This window comes from Poecilia mexicana, unplaced genomic scaffold (assembly GCF_051168715.1).
Source record: "Poecilia mexicana isolate PSO_F unplaced genomic scaffold, ASM5116871v1 scaffold_15, whole genome shotgun sequence".
NCBI lineage: Eukaryota > Metazoa > Chordata > Actinopteri > Cyprinodontiformes > Poeciliidae > Poecilia > Poecilia mexicana.
The window spans coordinates 6,499,700-6,518,709 of NW_028263384.1; the positions used below are offsets into that span (position 1 = coordinate 6,499,700).

Consider the following 19,010-nt stretch of genomic DNA (forward strand, 5'->3'; position numbering starts at 1 on the left):
TGAAAGCGCTCTTCGGCCCGTTTCTTCAAGCCTCACGTGTTCTCACAAGTGTGGAATCAGGGTTTGGTGCTGCTGATGACATCCAGAGAGCAGCGTGTCCTTCAGTGTTCACAGACTTCTCCTGCAAAAGAGCTTTTAATAAGAGAGCAGTCGCTGTGGTTTGGTGTGAAGATGAATGCAGAGGTACGCCGATGAGGTTAAACAGCACATGAGGAACCTGTAAAGGCTAGTTCAGCGAGAACATGTGAATTCTGGCATTTCTTAATTTGCATATTTTCCTTGTCGCGACCCCACAAGACAAAGCGTGTTGGATAAAGGCTGGATGGATGTTCCATAGTAGTGGCAGGTTGCACCCCTTCCCCTGGTGTCATGCTGCATGTTGCTGCATCATGGCTGATGCAGCCGTTAAGTGTCTGATTAAACACCACATCAAAATGCTTTTCTCTGAAAGAAAGTTGGGTTGCATTTCATTGTTTCAAGTTCCAAAATTAAATTATTTATGCAAAAACACATTTCATAATAAATATACATACTTAAACATCAATCTGTCTGTGTGGGTTTTGATCTGTCACTTACCAATGGATACCTACTGGCATAAATCATATTTCCATTTATTTAATATCACCTTGAACAAATCACTTAAAAAAATCTATGCATTTTATAATAAGAATCTTTATTAAAATATTTCAACACTGAAACAATGTCAACAAATATGACACAGCAAAAACTAAAATAAAAAGCATGCATGAAGTGTGAAGGGCTGCAGGCTCTCATCAACCAAAAGTTGATTTGGCTAAATTTGGCTTTTGAATGAATATCGAAAAGAAGTTGCTTTCCAGCATCTCTGTAACATGAAAGTAAAACTTTGAATCTTTATCAGTAGAAGGTTCTACTAAGAAACTGACTGTTGTGTTACGTGAACTTCGATCAACTAAACATTCCAGCATGTGAAACACGTCTGCAGCCACGGCGGCATCAGTGATGACACAGGTGCCCACAGAGACACTTTGTTACAGAAAATGGCTCATTTGGGACAACAAGAGACTGCAAGATGTCCACCCTTTTCTCCCAATAACAGTATCAAGTCAAGCGACAGGTCGAACCCCGCATAAAGAAAATTAATATCGAAGGAAACATGTTTCTTATAACACAAATACTGGGTTATGTTGCGTTACTGTGTGATTCAGTAGGAGGATTCAGAATCACACGTATCACAGGTCATCAGTCAGACTGACCTGGTTCATGTCATCCTCCTGCCTGAAGGAACAAATACTCCAATGTGTAGCGGTTAATTTGGCCTCTACTGGCCAAAATAATTAATCGTTAAATTCAGCTACTAATGGTTGCAAAACTGCAAAGGATTTCCTATCCTTTGTTTACAGTCTGATATCCAAAAATTCTGATTACAGTTCAACATTTTTACACAGGGAACAATAACAACAACAACAAAAAAATATAATTCACATGAAGATTGGATGTCTAAGAGAAAAAATTCCAAATGTTTAAATCGCAGAGACAATAGAGATGATGTGAGATTGTTTAAAAAATCTTTTTATAACAAGTAAACATCATATCGACTAGGTGTAGAACAACAAAATTGGGATGAAAACACTTCTGTATGAACACTTTATTTGACATAAGACTGACATGACACTGTCATAAACATGACATAACATCTGTTATGAACATGAAGGAGTCTTTATTAGTGTTTATGACTGTTGTCATTAAGTGTCATTTGGTAAATAATAACACCTTTAATGCAAAGTTGCTTTAAAAGTTGCATTGAAAATCCATTAAAAGTGCCAACTTTGCATTAAAGTGTCATTACAAAGTAATGCAAAGTCGGCACTTTTAATGGACTTTTCAGGCCATTTTTAGAGCAACTTTGCATTAAAAGTGTCACTAATTACCAAATGACACTTCATGGCAACAGTCATAGCTATTCATAAAGACTCCTTCATGTTCATAACAGATATTATGTCATGTTTATGACAGTGTCATGTCAGTCTTATGCACACCCCATCAAATAAAGTGTTAGCGAACTTTGTTGCTGAGGGAAAAATACTCAATGTGAGTCATTTCCTGAACAGGTAGATTACATGAGTAAATAATGAATAACTTCTCACAGCAGGAAGACAAAAGAAAAAAAAACATTTCTGAAGGCTGATCTGTGTTCTTGTTGTACCATGAATCTAGATGAGGAACAGACTCAAATCAGTTAAAAAGAGAGACTGAAATTTAACCAACTTAGACCAACTTACTAATCGACCTGAGGGTCAATTAACTAGAGCTAGAATATTGAATAATCCATCAGTCCATCCAGCAAAACCTAAAACACCTCTGCAGAATTAGTTGACCATGTTTACAGGATTCTCTGTACAGCTGCACAATCTGACCACATCCTGACCATCTGAGCTGGTCTGAGATGTCGTAACAGTCAGAGTGTCAGAGAACAGGAAGTGGAAGCTGATAACATGTTATGAGGTTTAACCGTTTAACAACCTGCAGAAGCTGCTCAGGTCTCTGCTTGGAGCCTTTTTTAAATATTATTACACAAATGTTTTTTGATACACTAACCACCCACAAGATGAAAGACTGATGAAGATATTTATCACCAGCATTTATCTGACAGTCCAGCAGTTGCGATGGTTTTAATTGATTGGTCTGCCTTTACGTAATACAAATTGTAAATCTGCCACATATTTAAATGAGCACATAGTATAAAGCTGCTTCTTTGCCTTCATGCACAGACTGGCAGACTTGTGCATAACGCTGCAGGAAAACAAAAGCAAAAGAGCAAAATGGCAGTAAGAAAAAAGAGCTCCGACTGAGTGGAGAAGCTGATGGCTGAACAGAAACCAGCAGGACCTAAACACACACACACACACACACACACACGCACACACACACACACACACACACACACACACACACACACACACACACACACACACACACACACACACACACACACACACACACACACAAACATACAGTATAATTCAGTCTTTTCTATTTGCTGTATCTGCTTATGCCTGAATCCTTTACTAAGAACAACTAGATCCAAACTGGCTTCATGATCCGGGCCAAACCAGCAAACCTGGATGAGATTAAATATCCATCAGCCGCTTGAAAGTTGGACAAAAACGTTACGCTTTGAACAATCAAATAAAATGTGCAACAGAGATGAGGCTCATCTATCTGCTTCCTTTCACTCCTCTTCTTCTTCCTCCTCCTCTTCCTCTTCCTCCTCCTCGTCGTCGTCCTCGTCGTGGCAGTGGGTGATCTCCTGTGGAGCCTGGGGGAACAGGTGAGGCGGCTGGATCTCACTGATGGATCGAGTGAGCTGGTGCCGCTTGATCTCCATTTCTTTGACATCAAAGTCTCGGCGGTTGCGGGTGGCGAGCGGCGACTCCGTGTCTATCAGGTTGACGTGTGAGTGCTCCACCGTCGACTCGTGAGGCATCTGGACAACGAGACACAGAAGCAGAGCTCAGGCAGGCGAAGGGGAGAGCTAGCGACTCGTCATCCAACCTTATCCTGTGTGTTTTGGCATTAAATGCTCTCATTGGTGTGTAACTGCTGCAGAGTGCGTTCCATGGCGGAGTGGCGGAAATTGGCAAATGGCCTTTAATTCATTGAGGACTGCAGAAATATGTTTCTGGCCAGTTGCCTGATGTTCCCCCATATCTATGGGGGAATTTTCCTGCCATAATTTGAGAGCACGCATTTACAGTCTGATCATGTCTTTTGTTCTCAAAACTTGTAATGCTTGAACCCAAAACCAATGCTCACTGTCAAATAGTTGCTGTGCTCTCTCAAACCTTTCTCCTCGCGCTCAAAACTTGTCTTTGCTCGGATCAAATCTTCGCTTGCAAACCTCTCTGCTCACTTGCAAATCATTTTCTGCTTGCGCTTGGAACGAAAAATGTACAGTCGCCTGGCAACCTCTGAGCCAATAGAATGAAAGGGTTATTACTGGATATCTGATCAATCTGGTTTCGGTCTGGACTTGGACAGGGCCATTTATTATACAGGTTAGGGATTATGTTTATTATAATATATGAAGTACTATATACTATAATATGGTGCAATACTATATCACTGTACTATAGTATAATATTGTACTATATTATAGCAGGGCTTCCCTTTTGGTGTTCAGGTATTAATTTTCCAATCTTTCAATAACACATAATTATCAAGTAATATTTTCAAATTTCCTGTCAACTTTAAACATTTTTTTAACTCAAAAACCCAATGGGCCGCTGGATGAATGACCGCCCTAGCACCCAACCACCAGGCTTAGCAAGTTTCTGGAGGAAACCTTGTATAGTGTAATAGTTATACATCAGTATAACACTGCTCTGGATATGAATAAATAAATATGAAAAAATATGCAGAGCAGTTCAGGCTCCATTTAGTGCAAAACATGCCCACATTATTGGCTTTCCACCAGCATGCTTGGCCACCGGCAGCACAATGTCATCATAGTATTATTAAACCCTGAGATGTCTGTCTAGACCAGTTAAACCACATTTACCACATAATCCTGTTTATGTGCTGATGTCTCCAACACAACTCCTTTAGCTTTAGCGTCCCGCTCTCATCTAAAACAGGTGAAGGCATCGCTGCTAGCAAAAGTCCATTCAAGTAACTATATATAGTTGTGCTGGATAAGCAGCAAGGAATATAAAAGATTACCAAATAGTCCCACAATGAGTCAGATGTCAACACTGAGAAGCTCAGATCTAAAATGAAGCAATAATAAACTCACCAGTACATGTGCAGCCCTGAACAGATAGCTGAAGGGGTAGTAGAGCAGGTTGATGAAAGAGGCCGCGTACAGGTCAGCGTAGCGCATCACCTGGGAGGCAAACAGCGTCTGCCGGGATCCACTGCGAAATAGACTTCCCATCATGCCATAGCACATGTCCATGTCATGGGTGACTTTCTGTAGACAACATGTTGACCAAAGAGAACGGTCACAGCTTGTATTCACAGTGCTTTATTTTTACACATTTTGGTATGCTACAGCTTTATTTAAAAATTTATTAAATTAATCAATTTCCTCAAAAAATTCTACCAAAGTTGAAAATACCTTCCGGATGCAGTGATAGTGAAAGCAAAGAAATCAAAGAAATCCAGAGAAATTCAAATATTCGTTGGTTTCTATAAAAATGGCAGCTGCACCATGTCGAGAAAATATTTAATTGCAGTGGAAAACGAGTGCTGCAAGTCAATGACTCGATAGAATCTACTGGGTTTCCATAGACTGAAAACTTTTTAAACTAATTTGAATAAAGTTGACTGTGTTGACAAAAACCACATGGTTTAAATTATGTTTCTATTTCTAGAGTAGTGATGGCAGCCTTTGGAGTTGCTCTGTTAAGTTAGTTGTAATTTGTTCATTTCATAGACTTTTGTTCAGATTTTTAATTTTTTTTTTTGTTATCTTTCATAAGGTATTACCTTGATGCGCCTCTGCAGTGAGCTGATGTCAGGTCTTTCATTACTACTGCTGTCCAAATGCCTGAGGATGGAAACATGGGAGGGTTCACCTGTCTAGTTAAAGTAAGGGTTCTGCAAGATCACGTCATGGTCATGCAGAACCCTCTCTATGATCACGCTTCTTTGTCAATAGTTGAAGTATGATAGAAGAAATGCACATCCTGCAGTTTCATAAGTACGTGTTAAAGGATAAGTTGTAAGAATCCATTAGTACACAACACATATATTTAAAGAAAAAACAGGACCTTACTTGTAAAGATCTGCGAGAAAGCAGTCAAGTGACTGAAGTTCCTCAAAGATGGCTGGAGAGAAAACGACAATGATGAGTCAGCTTACTTGGAGCAGCTGAACAACAATTTTTAACCACAAAGCTGAGTATGAAACTGTGCTCATCTCTCCCACTCAGACATCATTTAGCCTGCAAAATTTGTGGAACACGCAGCAAATATAATCTGTGGCAGCTTTTCAATGTTATCACAATAACATGCTACAATTATGAGGTTCTTCCTGTATCTTCTATTTTATTATTAGTATTATTATTATTATTATTATTATTATACTTTTTTAATCTTCCAAATATTTGACCAGCCATGTATTCTGTCACCATGGTGACAGAATACATGGAGGAACTGTACGACCTTCTCAGCTCAGTTCTGTCGGATGCATTTTGTACTTGCAAAAAGCAGGTGAGTAATAATTACTTAACGGTATGAAAACAAGCAAATCAGAGCTACGTTTTCATCATGTATGTCAGGCTATGCATGAATATTTGAACCAGATTCCTGAAAAGTTACAGCTTTACAAAGAAACTAATGGAAACGGATGTGTGGCCACAGTTCAGATTTATTATTCTAGAGCCAGCTTGACGCATTAAAGGGGCAGTACAACATTTTCCATCTACATGGTGTCATTTTATAGCTCAAACAAATAACTATGTTACCTTTAGTAGTTATTAAAATGCTATATTGTATATAATTATACATACATATATCAAACATGATTTTAGGCAAGTTTGATAAGTTTATTTATTTTAATAATTCTGTTGAAGCATATATGAAAAGCAATGTTGTCTGACTTTCTTCAGTTAATTTTCATAGAATTTTTATTCATTATTACCTTTGTCAGATTCAAGTTATTTCTGTGACCATTGTGGGTTTTTCTTTCATTAATCGAGGGGTCCCAACAATTTTGTCCATGTGTGTATGTTACTGACTGTTCAGCTTTCTAACTTGTTCCATGACATACTGCCTAAAAAACTGACGGGTCCCTTTTAAATGTGATGCTGAGGCCTCTCACCGCTCTTGTCAGTCCACACATGAAGCTCCTGGGCCAGCTCCGGTATGACCAGGAACGTTCTCCAGCCCTGACGCTTCTTGGACTTTAGAATGTCTCCAAAAATGTGGTCTCCAATGTAGATGATGTCCTTTCCTTTAGCACCCAGCAAGTCGCAAACGATGTCTGAGGATCCTGAGAGAGAAAGTGAAGGGAGTATGAGAAGGTCTGATCGGAGGCTGAATTAGATGTTAACAATTACATGTCTCTTGCTCTTTGGTGTTGGAAAAATAAACAGGTTCTTTACTAGCACCAGTGAAAAACTGGCACTGGAATCAGCCAAAATTAAGGTCTGGAACTCATTTATTGGAAAAAGTCCAATTAAAGAATTGAGTAAAAATGCATAGTTTTCTGAGTTTTATAAGTACAGCATTTTGAAAACTTTCAACTTCACAATGATGCACTACTAGCAATGTTGGTCTTTCTTATGAAATCCCAATAAAACAGATGGAAGTTGGTTTGTAACGTGACAAATTGAGCGAAGGTTTAAGGGTGTAGATACTTTTGCAAATGGCGCTGATTAATTTTTTTCTTTTATTCAATAATTACTGAGGGGATAGCTTACAAATATCTGCCCATTGGAACATTTACCTCCAGAGTACACGATGCCGTGCTGGAGCGGTCCGGTGTATGTGCCGATCTTCAGCCGACCCGTGGTCTGAAACAATCCACAGCTTCATCACACACTTTCAGAGAACACGACATTCAACGGCGTCTGGTTTTAGCTTCTCGCTATGAGGCCTGAACCTAACTTAGACACGAATAAGGTGCATAGTTTGTATACGGCTCCTCTCACTTCAGGACGCCGTCATGTTTGGGGAAAGGTGGTAGGCGTAAATTAAAGCTACTCTGCTCTGTAGTTTCCCTACACAGAATCACGACTTAAAAGTCTGGTTCATGATCCTCAGTGATGGTGATGATGATGATGATGATGATGATGATGATGAAGATGATGATCTGCATCCATCTTCAGCTACTATTTATTTGTCCCTTTAGCGTTCGTCTTCAGGACAAAGAAGCCATGCTCAGCTGGATCTAAATCAGGTGACTGCCTTGGCCAGTAGAGAACTACTTTGTGCTTGGAGAAGGTATGCTTAGGCTTGTTTTCTTGCTGCTGGATGAAATACTATTGAGTGAATTCAGAGGCTTTACTGGGACTGGAAGAGATCAAAGCTTCAGTGTATTATTATGAGCCTGCTGAGTTTTCTGTAAATTGCTAACACACAAAAGGAGAAAACATTTTCAAATCTGTCTGAACAACAGATGATTTTGCTCCATAACTTTGAAGTCTATCTCATAGCACACACTTACAGTGTCGACTTGCCGCAGAACTGTACCTTCCCCAAAGAACACGGGCTTGCGGGCGTCGACCAGGATCAGGTCAAAGTAGGACTGCCAGGGCCGGTGAGGAGTTCCTGGCTGGGGGAACAGCACACGCATGAGGAAGTGTTCTGCATGATGCTTTGTCTTAAAAAATGTCACAACGGCCATGATTCTGATTCTATTCAGGTTCCCAATAAACTCGACGCACCTTTGGTCCATGAGAAAAGTCAAACAGGTAGGTCATGATTTTCTGCAAGAAGATAGGAGACATGTTTTTAACACCAATGAAAACAGAATAAAAATAAACAGTCTCAGAAAAATAAAACCTCACAGTAGATTTATTCCAAGAAAAATAAGAAATAATGGAACTACACAAGTTAATCATGAAGAAAGAAGAGACTTACCTCAGTGTATTTATAATCACTGTTGGTGGCCAGAAATACTTTAGCCACTTCGTTCATGCGGCTGAGGAGCAGAGGGAGCTTCGGCTGTCCACAAACACCAACAACACAAGTCAAACCCAACAGTTCTTTACAGTCAGACGTCAGGTTTCACGGAAAGCCGAGTCCACTTACATCCTTTACCACATACTTCTCCAGGTTCTCAACCGTCTTCTCTTTCAAGGTTCCCTATGAACATCAAGTGAGAGCCAGCAGAGAGAGTGAACAAAGTGAAAGCATTAGCCAAGGAGTTATTAAAGAACAGGAACAGGGTTTACCTTGAAGTGAACCCAGTCCACAGCGTCTCTCACGTCCTGGAACATGCTCTTGTATGACATGAAGAGGTCGCCATCTTTGAAGCCAGATTCACAACTGCAGACAGGTTCACAGAGCATTTTCACCATTAATTTACTCAACATTCTGCCAACCATTTTTTGTGTGTCCTTCGAAGCGGTCAGTCTTTCTAGTCATTTCTGAAAATTTGTCTTGATGACTATTTCTTTTAAAGATCTTTCAAAGCTTATGTTCTGGTTTCTTGTTGCTGTTTTTAGACTGAGCACAAATGTCTGTGCTCAATCTAAGAGCCCTCTGAAGCAACTTATAATGAAAAAAGGAAACCAGAACTGGAAATACAGGAACACTGGAAATCCTTTAGATTCCAATGCTCTAAAACATTGGAATCGCCCCAATGGACTGAGGCAGAGTGTGTGTGTACCTTGCATATCTGGGACAGTTAGTAAAGAAATCCACCAAACAAGCGAAGAGGTACGTTTCTGTGGAGGAAAACAAAATGAACCATCTGATTATACAGTATTACATCAAATTTGCTTTGCCACAAAACACATGACTGGCATGGCCAAAGGTTTTTTGGCTGTGTCGACTCATTACCTATGGTGGTGATTTTCACTGTATTTGGATTATTGTGCAAAGTTATTGGATATCCGGCAAGGACCTGAACTGTGGATGTTTTTCCATCTTCCTGGTTTTTTCTGCATCAAGGCACATGGGCAAGGCTCGGCCCCAAAATCTGCCAATTCGCCGTTAAACATTGAGGCAGAAAACCGTCCACGCGTGGGATGCTTGCTGCATCACGCTTTCTGAGCGTTTTAACAGACGAGCACTCATCTCATTACGTTCACATGGTAACATGATGACATCACCTTAACCCCGCCCTCTCCCAACAGGAAGTCACTGATTTGCTTGCTGCACATCTTGGTTTTATTCTTTGACACATTCTGATGTCAAGTTGTCTGACCACACAGAGCAACAAGATGCTGAATTCTTCTCAGTACCGACTGCTGGTTGGACTGTGTGGGCTGGGGGATGGAAGGTGCAGCACTGAAGGCCCTTTAGAAAATTTCCCAAATGTACCACATAGTCGCCAAGTGCGTGACTAGTTAGGATGTTGACTACAACACTGGGGTGGCGGTGTTGGAGATCAAGGGGTCGTTTGACTGTTTGAGGCTGCTTGCAGCTTTAATTATCATTATATTTTTTTCATTCTTCCAAATATTTGACCAGTCATTCTGAAGCTATCGCTGTGTTTTACCTTAAATTCTTAGATACAGAGTAAGAAATAATTCTGGTTAGTTTCACCCACATATACTCAGGGCTTTAGAGTCTGGGGTCATGTTTCATTTTAGAACGGAGATGTAAAAGGAGCTTATACTAACCCGGCAGGTTAAAGAGTGTGTTCAGGATGTAGAAACGGTCGGTATCTCCACGCTGGATGAATTTGTTGGGATACATCTCTCTGATCTCAGGTCTGTGCACAGAAACAACACAGTCAGCTGTGAATGGGCCATTTAAATGCTGGTGTTTAGGCCTGTCACAATAAGCAATAAATTAATTAATCGTATGATAAATTAAAACAAAGCCAATAATTTCCATTGGCATGATTTATCATTTATCCTTTTGACCTCTCTTTCTACCAAAATCTGGATGATAAAAATCTTCAGTCTGGTGCTTTGGTCTCAACTATCCCATTTTTTGAAGGACAATTTTGTTTACAAACACTTCAAAATTGATTTTATTTATTGCTTTGTTTATTTAGTTTTGATATTTAAAATTTCTTCCAGTTCCAGTGTTAAATGTTCATTTGAATGTAAAGTTTACTAACCTTTTAGAATGTGCTCTTGCATTATTATTTTGCTATTGCTTCTATATTACTTAAGAATTGTCTCAAAAGAATATTATCGTTTATCGCAATAACTTCTGGAACAATTTATCGTCCAGCAAAATTTGTTATCGTGACAAGCCTACTGCTGCTAGCCAAACATAATGCATAAGCTCTAGTGAGACGTTATGCATATCATGTCTGCTACATGGTTGCGATTAGAACCTCAGTGTCTCACTATGCGGTGGAATAGGGAGAGATGTCAGCGTGTGAAGCTCACCCCCTCAAGAAGTTGAACCCGTGTGCACACACCAGAATGTTCCCATAGGCATCCACTTTTAGCAGGTTGCCAAACATGGTGTCAAACACCAGACCTCTGAGATGATGCAGACAGATAAGTGAAGGTAAGAGATTCGATCTCTGCAACAATGACTGAGTCAGAAAACCAAACAAGACGCCGAGAGGAACCCACCTGGTGGGGAAGGAGGGATCGTAGACAAAGTTGAGCAACTCTTGGGGGTAACCGATGGATACCAGACGCTCAACGGTCAAGTCAAATCCCAGTGACTCGTACTCTGGAGATTTATACACTGTACAGGAAGGGAGGCAGAATGATCATCACAGCATAACACAATGTCTGAACCACTTAAGTTCATACTATATTAAAAATACATAAAAATGCTAGCAAATAATTCAATTTCTTTTTTAAATACGAAACCATTTCCCTAAAAGTACTGTATACAGGGGACAGATAGAAGTATTTAAATGATGAAACAGAATTTGAACCAAAACTAAATTCTTCCATTAAAGAGAGAGAACACATTCAGGGATGTTATTAGGATTTATTTACAGAATTTTTACCAAATTTGTTTTCTCAGAAACCTTCAGATGACTTTTGTTTTAAATTAGGGTTATACTGTACTTACCAGCAAGAGTATAATCCATGTCAAATCCAAAGCACTTGATTTTTTCCATGGCCAAGCTTCGATTGACAAACACTCTGCAATGACAAGAATCTAGTAACAATTAAGAGCAATTCTTTTGTCTTTTTTTAATTGTGCACTTTTCTGATTCCCTCCAAGCGACTCCTAGGTAAATGACTGATCAAAAGACACAGTGAGTTGCAAAAGCAAAATAATTCTCCCAAAATACATTTATAAGCACAGACAGACATGCGCTACACATTCAAATAGATAAAATTCTTTCAAGTTGTTACATGGCAACATTAGGATGTTACTGGGATGATGAAGATATGCATTACCCAGAGGGAGCATGAGACACGTTTTAATCAAAACAAAATGGAGAGCTGAAAAAATTAAAATGACTGACACGCTGTTTCATACGTGAGCCTGAAAACGTGTTAATTTATCCTTAATCACTTTGGTATGGAATACATCTGCTCAGAGCAACAAGGACACCAAGTCAGAGCTGCTACACGCAGAGCCTTGTGCAACTGTTGACTCCTAGATGCATCATAACGCCCATAAACTCAAATTTATTTTACTGAGACTTTAAAGTTCCAGAGGTAGAAAGACGTCTAACAAGGTGATAAATGTTGCAGCAATTGATGTCCCTCATCCCATCAGAGACAGTCGTCTCTTCTACTGCCATCAGAACCAGGGACCTAAAAAACCCAAAATCTGATAAAGAAGGCCGGTTCTGCTCTGGGAACGAATGTGGACTCTTTGGAGGCAATTGATTTTACATAAAATCATGAAAATTATGGACAACCCTGACCATCCTCTTCATGAGACTGTCTTAGAACAACAGTCTGTGTTTAGTCTGGAGTTTCTTCAGATCCACTTTAAGGAGATCCATGCGCACAACCATCACCATCTGAAGAACCTTGAATAATATGAGTTATAACATCTAATTTCTCTCTGGTTTCAAAGTATTTTTGAATTTGATTCTAAAATACAGTCATATAATCTGTGACACCATTTAGATTTCACAACCAAAACACTCACATGGACCACCTACTGGGTGTTGTGTCAGTACTGATGACATTTTATGAAAGTATTATGAAGAATTATGTCATATCATGGAAATTATAACACCGGTCATAACAGTGTGCTTCAAAAACAAAAGGGATGCGTACCTCATTGCAGGATGAGCCAGATCCCTCGGAAAGCTTTGCAATAGAAAATACATGTAGGATTACTACTGAACTCATGTAGCAATATGCATAAACCAGAGAGACTAGATATGTCTGAAGCCACTAATGTTAAATACAGAAAGTTCAAATCAACACAGATTGATTTGTTTCTGCCAGATGATCCTCATCAACTCAAATAATGTTAACATGCAATCATTCTGACAGGCCTTTAAGTTCAAAAGAGTAGAAGCAGTTTCTTTACAAAAAAAAAGTAAATACAAATTCTTCATTTCAGATTGACAAAACTGCTCCTTGTTACAATGGGAATAGACTCTTTTGTGTGATTCTCTGTATTGGTTTTTTCTTTGCAATAATTTCACTAAATACACTCAAAGCATAGCAATCATTAAAGATGAACTTGCAAGGCTATCAGAAGTCGATCATTTCCAGTTTTCCTTCAGGTCTGACTAGTCTTTTCAAATTTCTTTATGTAAACGTTTCATAACTCCACAATTAAAAGTATGAACATTTAGCATAAAACAACTGTGCTGCAGGTACAGCTACACAACATATCACAAAACATAATATTGTAATGTCAGAGTGTGAAATATTGATAATCGAAATAATTTTTTTAAATTGCAATAATTTTTGCGTTGCATATACCAACTGTACTTTCTATTTATGTAGCATTTTAGCTTTCCAGATGTATATATTTAGTAAGAAGGTTTGTCCCGATGTTAATATTTGGTGAGTTTTCTTATTTCCAATCGAGAAGTATTATTTTCTTGGCAATAGTTGGAGAAACAAGAAGTGGGTCCACATGAAACGCTGGGACTCTGCAACCCAAAATGGTAGAGAGTTTTTCTGTTACTGATATCCAGAAGAGTTGAACAGGTGTGCAGGTCCAAATGGCATGAAAATAGTTGTTGGAATTGGTAAAATCCATTAAAAAATTTTTTTTTGAGTGATGGGGGATCTGTGATTTATTATCTTATGTCAAGCAGAGGGTTTGTTACTGCTTCACTGAGCTACACCGCTCTGTGATACTCAGAGTTTTTGGTTTCAGAACAGGAGATATCAACCAGGTTAGTTCAATTCTGAGTCAAGTTACCCCTGAGTTAAATGTGGGGTTAAACCTGAAACATGTGACATTTTGAAACGACCCGGGTTGATAGCATCTCGCCTCGGCTGTGTGGTGTCCGTCTCTAGGCAACCGTAACAACAGCTTCCAATCGTAGCGTTCTGTGTGTTTTATTTTGGTCATTATTGTTACTCTTAGCGTTGACACGTGTGTAATAGGCGTGTCTATCAGACATGTACAGAAACACAGAACAATCTGTATCGGTTCAATACGGAGCGCAACATCCATCAGCCAAATACAAGACGATTCCATATTTTACAGGACGGGGGTCGGGGGGGAGCGATCCTATCTCAAACATCAGTGTTACAGCATTAGCTTGTAGCATTCATGGGCGAATTATCTCCAAACAATGCTATTCATCAGCTATAAAAAGGGTTGCTCATGTTTTCCCAGATGCCTTCACAATGTTTCAGAGATTAAAACTTACAGCAAGTATTTGTTTTGATCAGGTTAGTGACTGTGGGGAGGGGCGGAGTGTCTCTTATTGCAGCACAGCTGCTGAAAGAAGTGCCACAATTTAGACAAATAATTATAAATGGCTCAGTTCATATTGATCTTTATGCACCTAAGTACCTTTGAGCAATTAATTTTTATAGTATCACATATATTAAGATATTGATTATTTTGACAACTCTACAGTGATGTCATAACAGGAACCATGGACCTGTTATACAGGTGTTATACAACTGAAATACAGGTGTGACTGTACCTGTGGTGAGCTTCGCGTCGATACTTCTTCATTGCAATGCCGTCCATGTTGGCCGGGAGTTCAGCACAGTTCTGCAGACGGTCACTCCACGAAGTCGTCATCTTAAACGTTGAAAATGTTCCTGCGGTGAAAAGGTTTGCTCATTAGAGTCAGAATCAGGCTGATCCATTTTGAGACAAAAACAGGAGTCTGTGACATGAGTAAGACTGAGACAGTGTTCCTGAATCTAGATTTTTTTTCAGTGAAATTTTTCAAAAAAAAATAACGGAGGACGTTTTGCTTGTGAATATGAAGTATAATCTTTGTTCTTTTCATGTACAATAAGTAGGTAAATACAACGTCTAATGAACAAGAATACATCAAATATTATACATGCTTTAAAGCTGCAGTATGTAACTTTTCAGTTTCTTTCAATAAAAAACGTAATTAATAACTGCAAGTGTGTGTCTAGTGAATTTTTGGTTAAAACATGTTTGTTCTCATTCAAAGAAGTTACTCACAGTGGTTAGAGAATCCAGAAATTTTACTCAAGAGTAACAATACTTCATAATAAAATTAGTCAAGAAAAAGCAAAATGTACAGTGTAGTAAAAATACTCCTAAAACTACATTTTAAAGGGGAAAAAAAGTTATTAAAGTAAATGTAACTGAGTAAATTTCACTAGTTGCAACCCAACTCTGAGCCTGGATGCCAGCAGTTCTACAGGAGCAGTGGCCCATGTTAGTGAGCTCTTTCAGGTGGAATCATTTGGTTTGCAATAGTTTTGCAAATGCTGATAACATACGAGTTACTGGTGTATTCCGTTAACACACACCTGTATGCTCCAGAACAGCAAACTGCCTTTATAGCGGTGCTCTTACTGGCTAATGACTAGATATTTAATGCACAATGAACCAAGCTGCTTGCCATCTTAATTCCTGCAGAAGCAGGAAGGTGGCCTCACAGCTGTATATGCCATGCGATATCTTATATTTGCCTCTGTTTAAAACCTGGTCAAACCCGACAATTATTTCTTAAACTCGGATACATTAGACACATTAGAAAGTACAACAAGCCGGAGTAAACTGTGTGCAAACATAGCCATGATAGTCCTTTTGAAATCGCATTGCGACACTGTGGTTCGCAGGCAGCTGGAGGTGTCTGAGAGAAGCCAGCAGTCAAACAGCAGCCATTTAACGCCGACACAGGAAGTCAGAGCCAAAAGAACAACAGGAAGCATTTTCTTCCAATAAAGCTAATTAAAACGGACAGAAATGAATAAATACTCGACTAAAAACACCACTTACCGTCTCTACGTTAACTTGGACAGTAACTGTGGGAGGAGCGTGCGCAGTAGTGACAAGCTCCGAGAAGTCTGCGCTATGATTGGATCATCCGGAAGGACGCTCTGATTCACAACTGTTTGAGTGCTGAGACGGTCATAAGAGACACTAAGAGTTACTGAGGAATAAGAGCAGCACATTTATCAGTCTGTAGATGTGCAGAAAAGTTTAAGAACAAACAATGCATGCAGGTTGTTCTTCTAGCCGATTTAAACCAATACTCCCTGCTCTTCCTGTTGACGTTACAGCCATAGACATATATAAAGAATTATGTCTATGGTTTCAGCATGCTACCATCTGCCGTACGGGAGGACCATAGGACAACAATAGGAAATACGGCGGCCATCTTGGAGCGGTCGTCCCTTCTTGTCTAAACCAAGACAGCAGAAGATATTACCTCTATTAATTGGAAAAAAGGAAATTAAAAAAGGTAGGCCTCATTTGGGCAAGGCAGACTTTTGATTATGAATATTTTTAAACATACATGTTTTCTTCCTCTTCAAGACATTTATTTATGAATCAAAATGTCTGGCACATAACCTAAAATGTTCACATACAGGTGCTGGTCATAAAATTAGAATATTGTGATAAAGTTCATTATTTTCCATAATGTCATGATAAAAATTAAATTGTCATATATTTTAGATTCATTGCACACCAACTGAAATATTTCAGGTCTTTTATTGTTTTAATTTTGATGATTTTGGCAAACAGCTCATGAAAACCCAAAATCCCTGTCTCAAAAAATTAGAATATTATGAAAAGGTTCTCTGAACGAGCAATAAAAATAATCATCTGAATCAACAAAGTAACTCTAAACACCTGAAAAAGATTCCTGAGGCCTTTAAAAACTCCCAGCCTGGTTCATTACTCAAAACCGCAATCATGGGTCAGACTGCTGACCTGACTGCTGTCCAGAAGGCCATCACTGACATCCTCAAGCAAGAGGGTGAGAAACGGAAAGAAATTTCTGAACAAATCGGCTGTTTGCAGAGTGTTATATCAAGGCACCTCAGTGGGAAGTCAGTAGGAAGGAAAAAGTGTGGCAGAAAACGCTGCACAACGAGAAGAGGTGACCGGACCCTGAGGAAGATTGTGGAGAAGGGCCGATTCCAGACCAAATTAAATTTTCATCTCCATAAAACTTTTCAGCAGATGGAAGCATGAAGTGCTCCAAAATCTTCTGATAGCTGCTGCATTGATCCTGCCCTTGATAAAACCCAGTGGACCAACACCAGCAGCTGACAAGGCACCCAGACCATCACTGACTGTGGGTACTTGACACTGGACTTCTGGCATTTTGGCATTTCCTTCTCCCCAGTCTTCCTCCAGAGTCTGGCACTTTGATTTCCGAATGACATGCAAAGTTTGCTTTCATCCGAAAAAAGTACTTTGGACCACTGAACAACAGTGGTCCAAAGTGCTGCTTCTCTGTAGCCCAGGTCAGGCGCTTCTGCCGCTGTTTCTGGTTCAAAGGTGGCTTGACCTTTGACCTGGGGAATGCGGCACCTGTAGCCCATTTCCTGCACACGCCTGTGCACAGTGGCTCTGGATGTTTCTACTCCAGACTCAGTCCACTGCTTCCCCCAAGGTCTGGAATCGGCCCTTCTCCACAATCTTCCTCAGGGTCCGGTCACCTCTTCTCGTTGTGTAGCGTTTTCTGCCACACTTTTTCCTTCCTACTGACTTCCCACTGAGGTGCCTTGATATAACACTCTGCAAACAGCCGATTCGTTCAGAAATTTCTTTCTGTTTCTCACCCTCTTGCTTGAGGATGTCAGTGATGGCCTTCTGGACAGCAGTCAGGTCAGCAGTCTGACCCATGATTGCGGTTTTGAGTAATGAACCAGGCTGGGAGTTTTTAAAGGCCTCAGGAATCTTTTTCAGGTGTTTAGAGTTACTTTGTTGATTCAGATGATTATTTTTATTGCTCGTTCAGAGAACCTTTTCATAATATTCTAATTTTTTGAGACAGGGATTTTGGGTTTTCATGAGCTGTTTGCCAAAATCATCAAAATTAAAACAATAAAAGACCTGAAATATTTCAGTTGGTGTGCAATGAATCTAAAATATATGACAATTTAATTTTTATCATGACATTATGGAAAATAATGAACTTTATCACAATATTCTAATTTTATGACCAGCACCTGTATTTACCTCTGGTGGAGCACTTTGCAACAAAAGTTGATTAATTTTACACATATGCAAGATAAAACATTTTTAAAATGTTAACCCTTGGCTTAGTGAAATTCCTTGTCATCATGACAAATATATAACAGAAGAGCAAATACTCATTTTTTTGTTTTGTTGTTTTTAAGATTCTATAGTTGTGGGTTTAAATAGCATTTCACTGCCTATGTCTTCCTGTAACATATAGTTACCAAATAATGTTTACATTTTCTGACAACTTAACACCTTTTAATACAAAAACATGGTGGACCGCCTCGGCGCCCCCATCCACTGAACTTAGCAAGTTTTCTGGGGGAAACATTGCATTTCACAGCTCAATCTGGGCTTTCCCCCATTTACTTGGATTCCTCCAGTAGAATTTCAACCAGGCCAAACAGCAATCAGAAGTTTTGAATGATAACGTTGAATTTCTGTGCTAGAATTGTAGTCTCCTGGTAGTTTTAGCAATGACTACAGAGGAAGTGAAGGAAGTCATTCAGTCTGTGTTGGCCACATTTCCAAACATTAAATTAACATCAACAGCCATCTGGTTTGTACTGGCACTTCAATCTTCACAGTGAAGGATGACAGTTTACAGTGCAGGCAACTTCATAGTATCAAACTGCTTCTACCCATAAGTCACAGGAAAAGTTAGCAATTGGATAAAATTTAAAGCTTCAACAGAGGTCACGCCTCCGGGAAGCAATTGTTTCTCAATAGTCAAGAGGCCAGATCCTCTGGACGAAGCAAAGCGTAAGAACAACGGCCTGGTTTTCAGCAGACTAGATATGACGGAACATGTTAATGGTTTTGAAAGTGCAGCTCTTTAAAACCTGAATACACGTTGATAGT

The 19,010-nt window shown here is 39.4% G+C and overlaps 1 protein-coding gene across 2 annotated transcripts; it reads right to left on the reverse strand.

Annotated features, from left to right (window-relative positions):
- Nucleotides 1-652: 652 nt before the first annotated feature.
- Nucleotides 653-16,248, reverse strand: nt5c2a (5'-nucleotidase, cytosolic IIa). 2 transcript variants are annotated; one of them, XM_014984879.2, is made up of 19 exons: nt 15,951-16,248; nt 14,665-14,785; nt 12,818-12,850; nt 11,646-11,719; nt 11,192-11,309; nt 11,000-11,095; nt 10,277-10,368; nt 9,319-9,376; nt 8,882-8,975; nt 8,739-8,792; nt 8,568-8,651; nt 8,372-8,413; nt 8,152-8,259; nt 7,432-7,498; nt 6,805-6,975; nt 5,759-5,810; nt 5,470-5,530; nt 4,775-4,951; nt 653-3,466 (listed from the first exon to the last, which is right to left on the reverse strand). In XM_014984879.2, exons 2-19 carry the CDS (start codon nt 14,763-14,765, stop codon nt 3,212-3,214), a joined length of 1,737 nt encoding a protein of 578 aa, XP_014840365.1. In that variant the 5' UTR covers nt 14,766-14,785; nt 15,951-16,248; the 3' UTR covers nt 653-3,211. The 2 variants fall into 2 exon arrangements, with proteins under 2 accessions (XP_014840365.1, XP_014840366.1); XM_014984880.2 differs by lacking the exon at nt 12,818-12,850 and having other exon boundaries at nt 15,951-16,244.
- Between the last annotated feature and the right edge of the window lie 2,762 nt (nt 16,249-19,010).

Bases quoted from the DNA above. Each gene is read 5' to 3' on its own strand.
- nt5c2a (XM_014984879.2), bottom strand. From the start codon at position 14,765: ATGACGACTTCGTGGAGTGACCGTCTGCAGAACTGTGCTGAACTCCCG. The intron at 7,499-8,151 runs GTAAGTGTGTGC...GGATTGTTTCAG, and splicing joins TTCTGCGGCAAGTCGACACT to ACCACGGGTCGGCTGAAGAT. The intron at 5,811-6,804 runs GTGAGAGGCCTC...TTTTCTCTCCAG, and splicing joins TGTGTGGACTGACAAGAGCG to CCATCTTTGAGGAACTTCAG.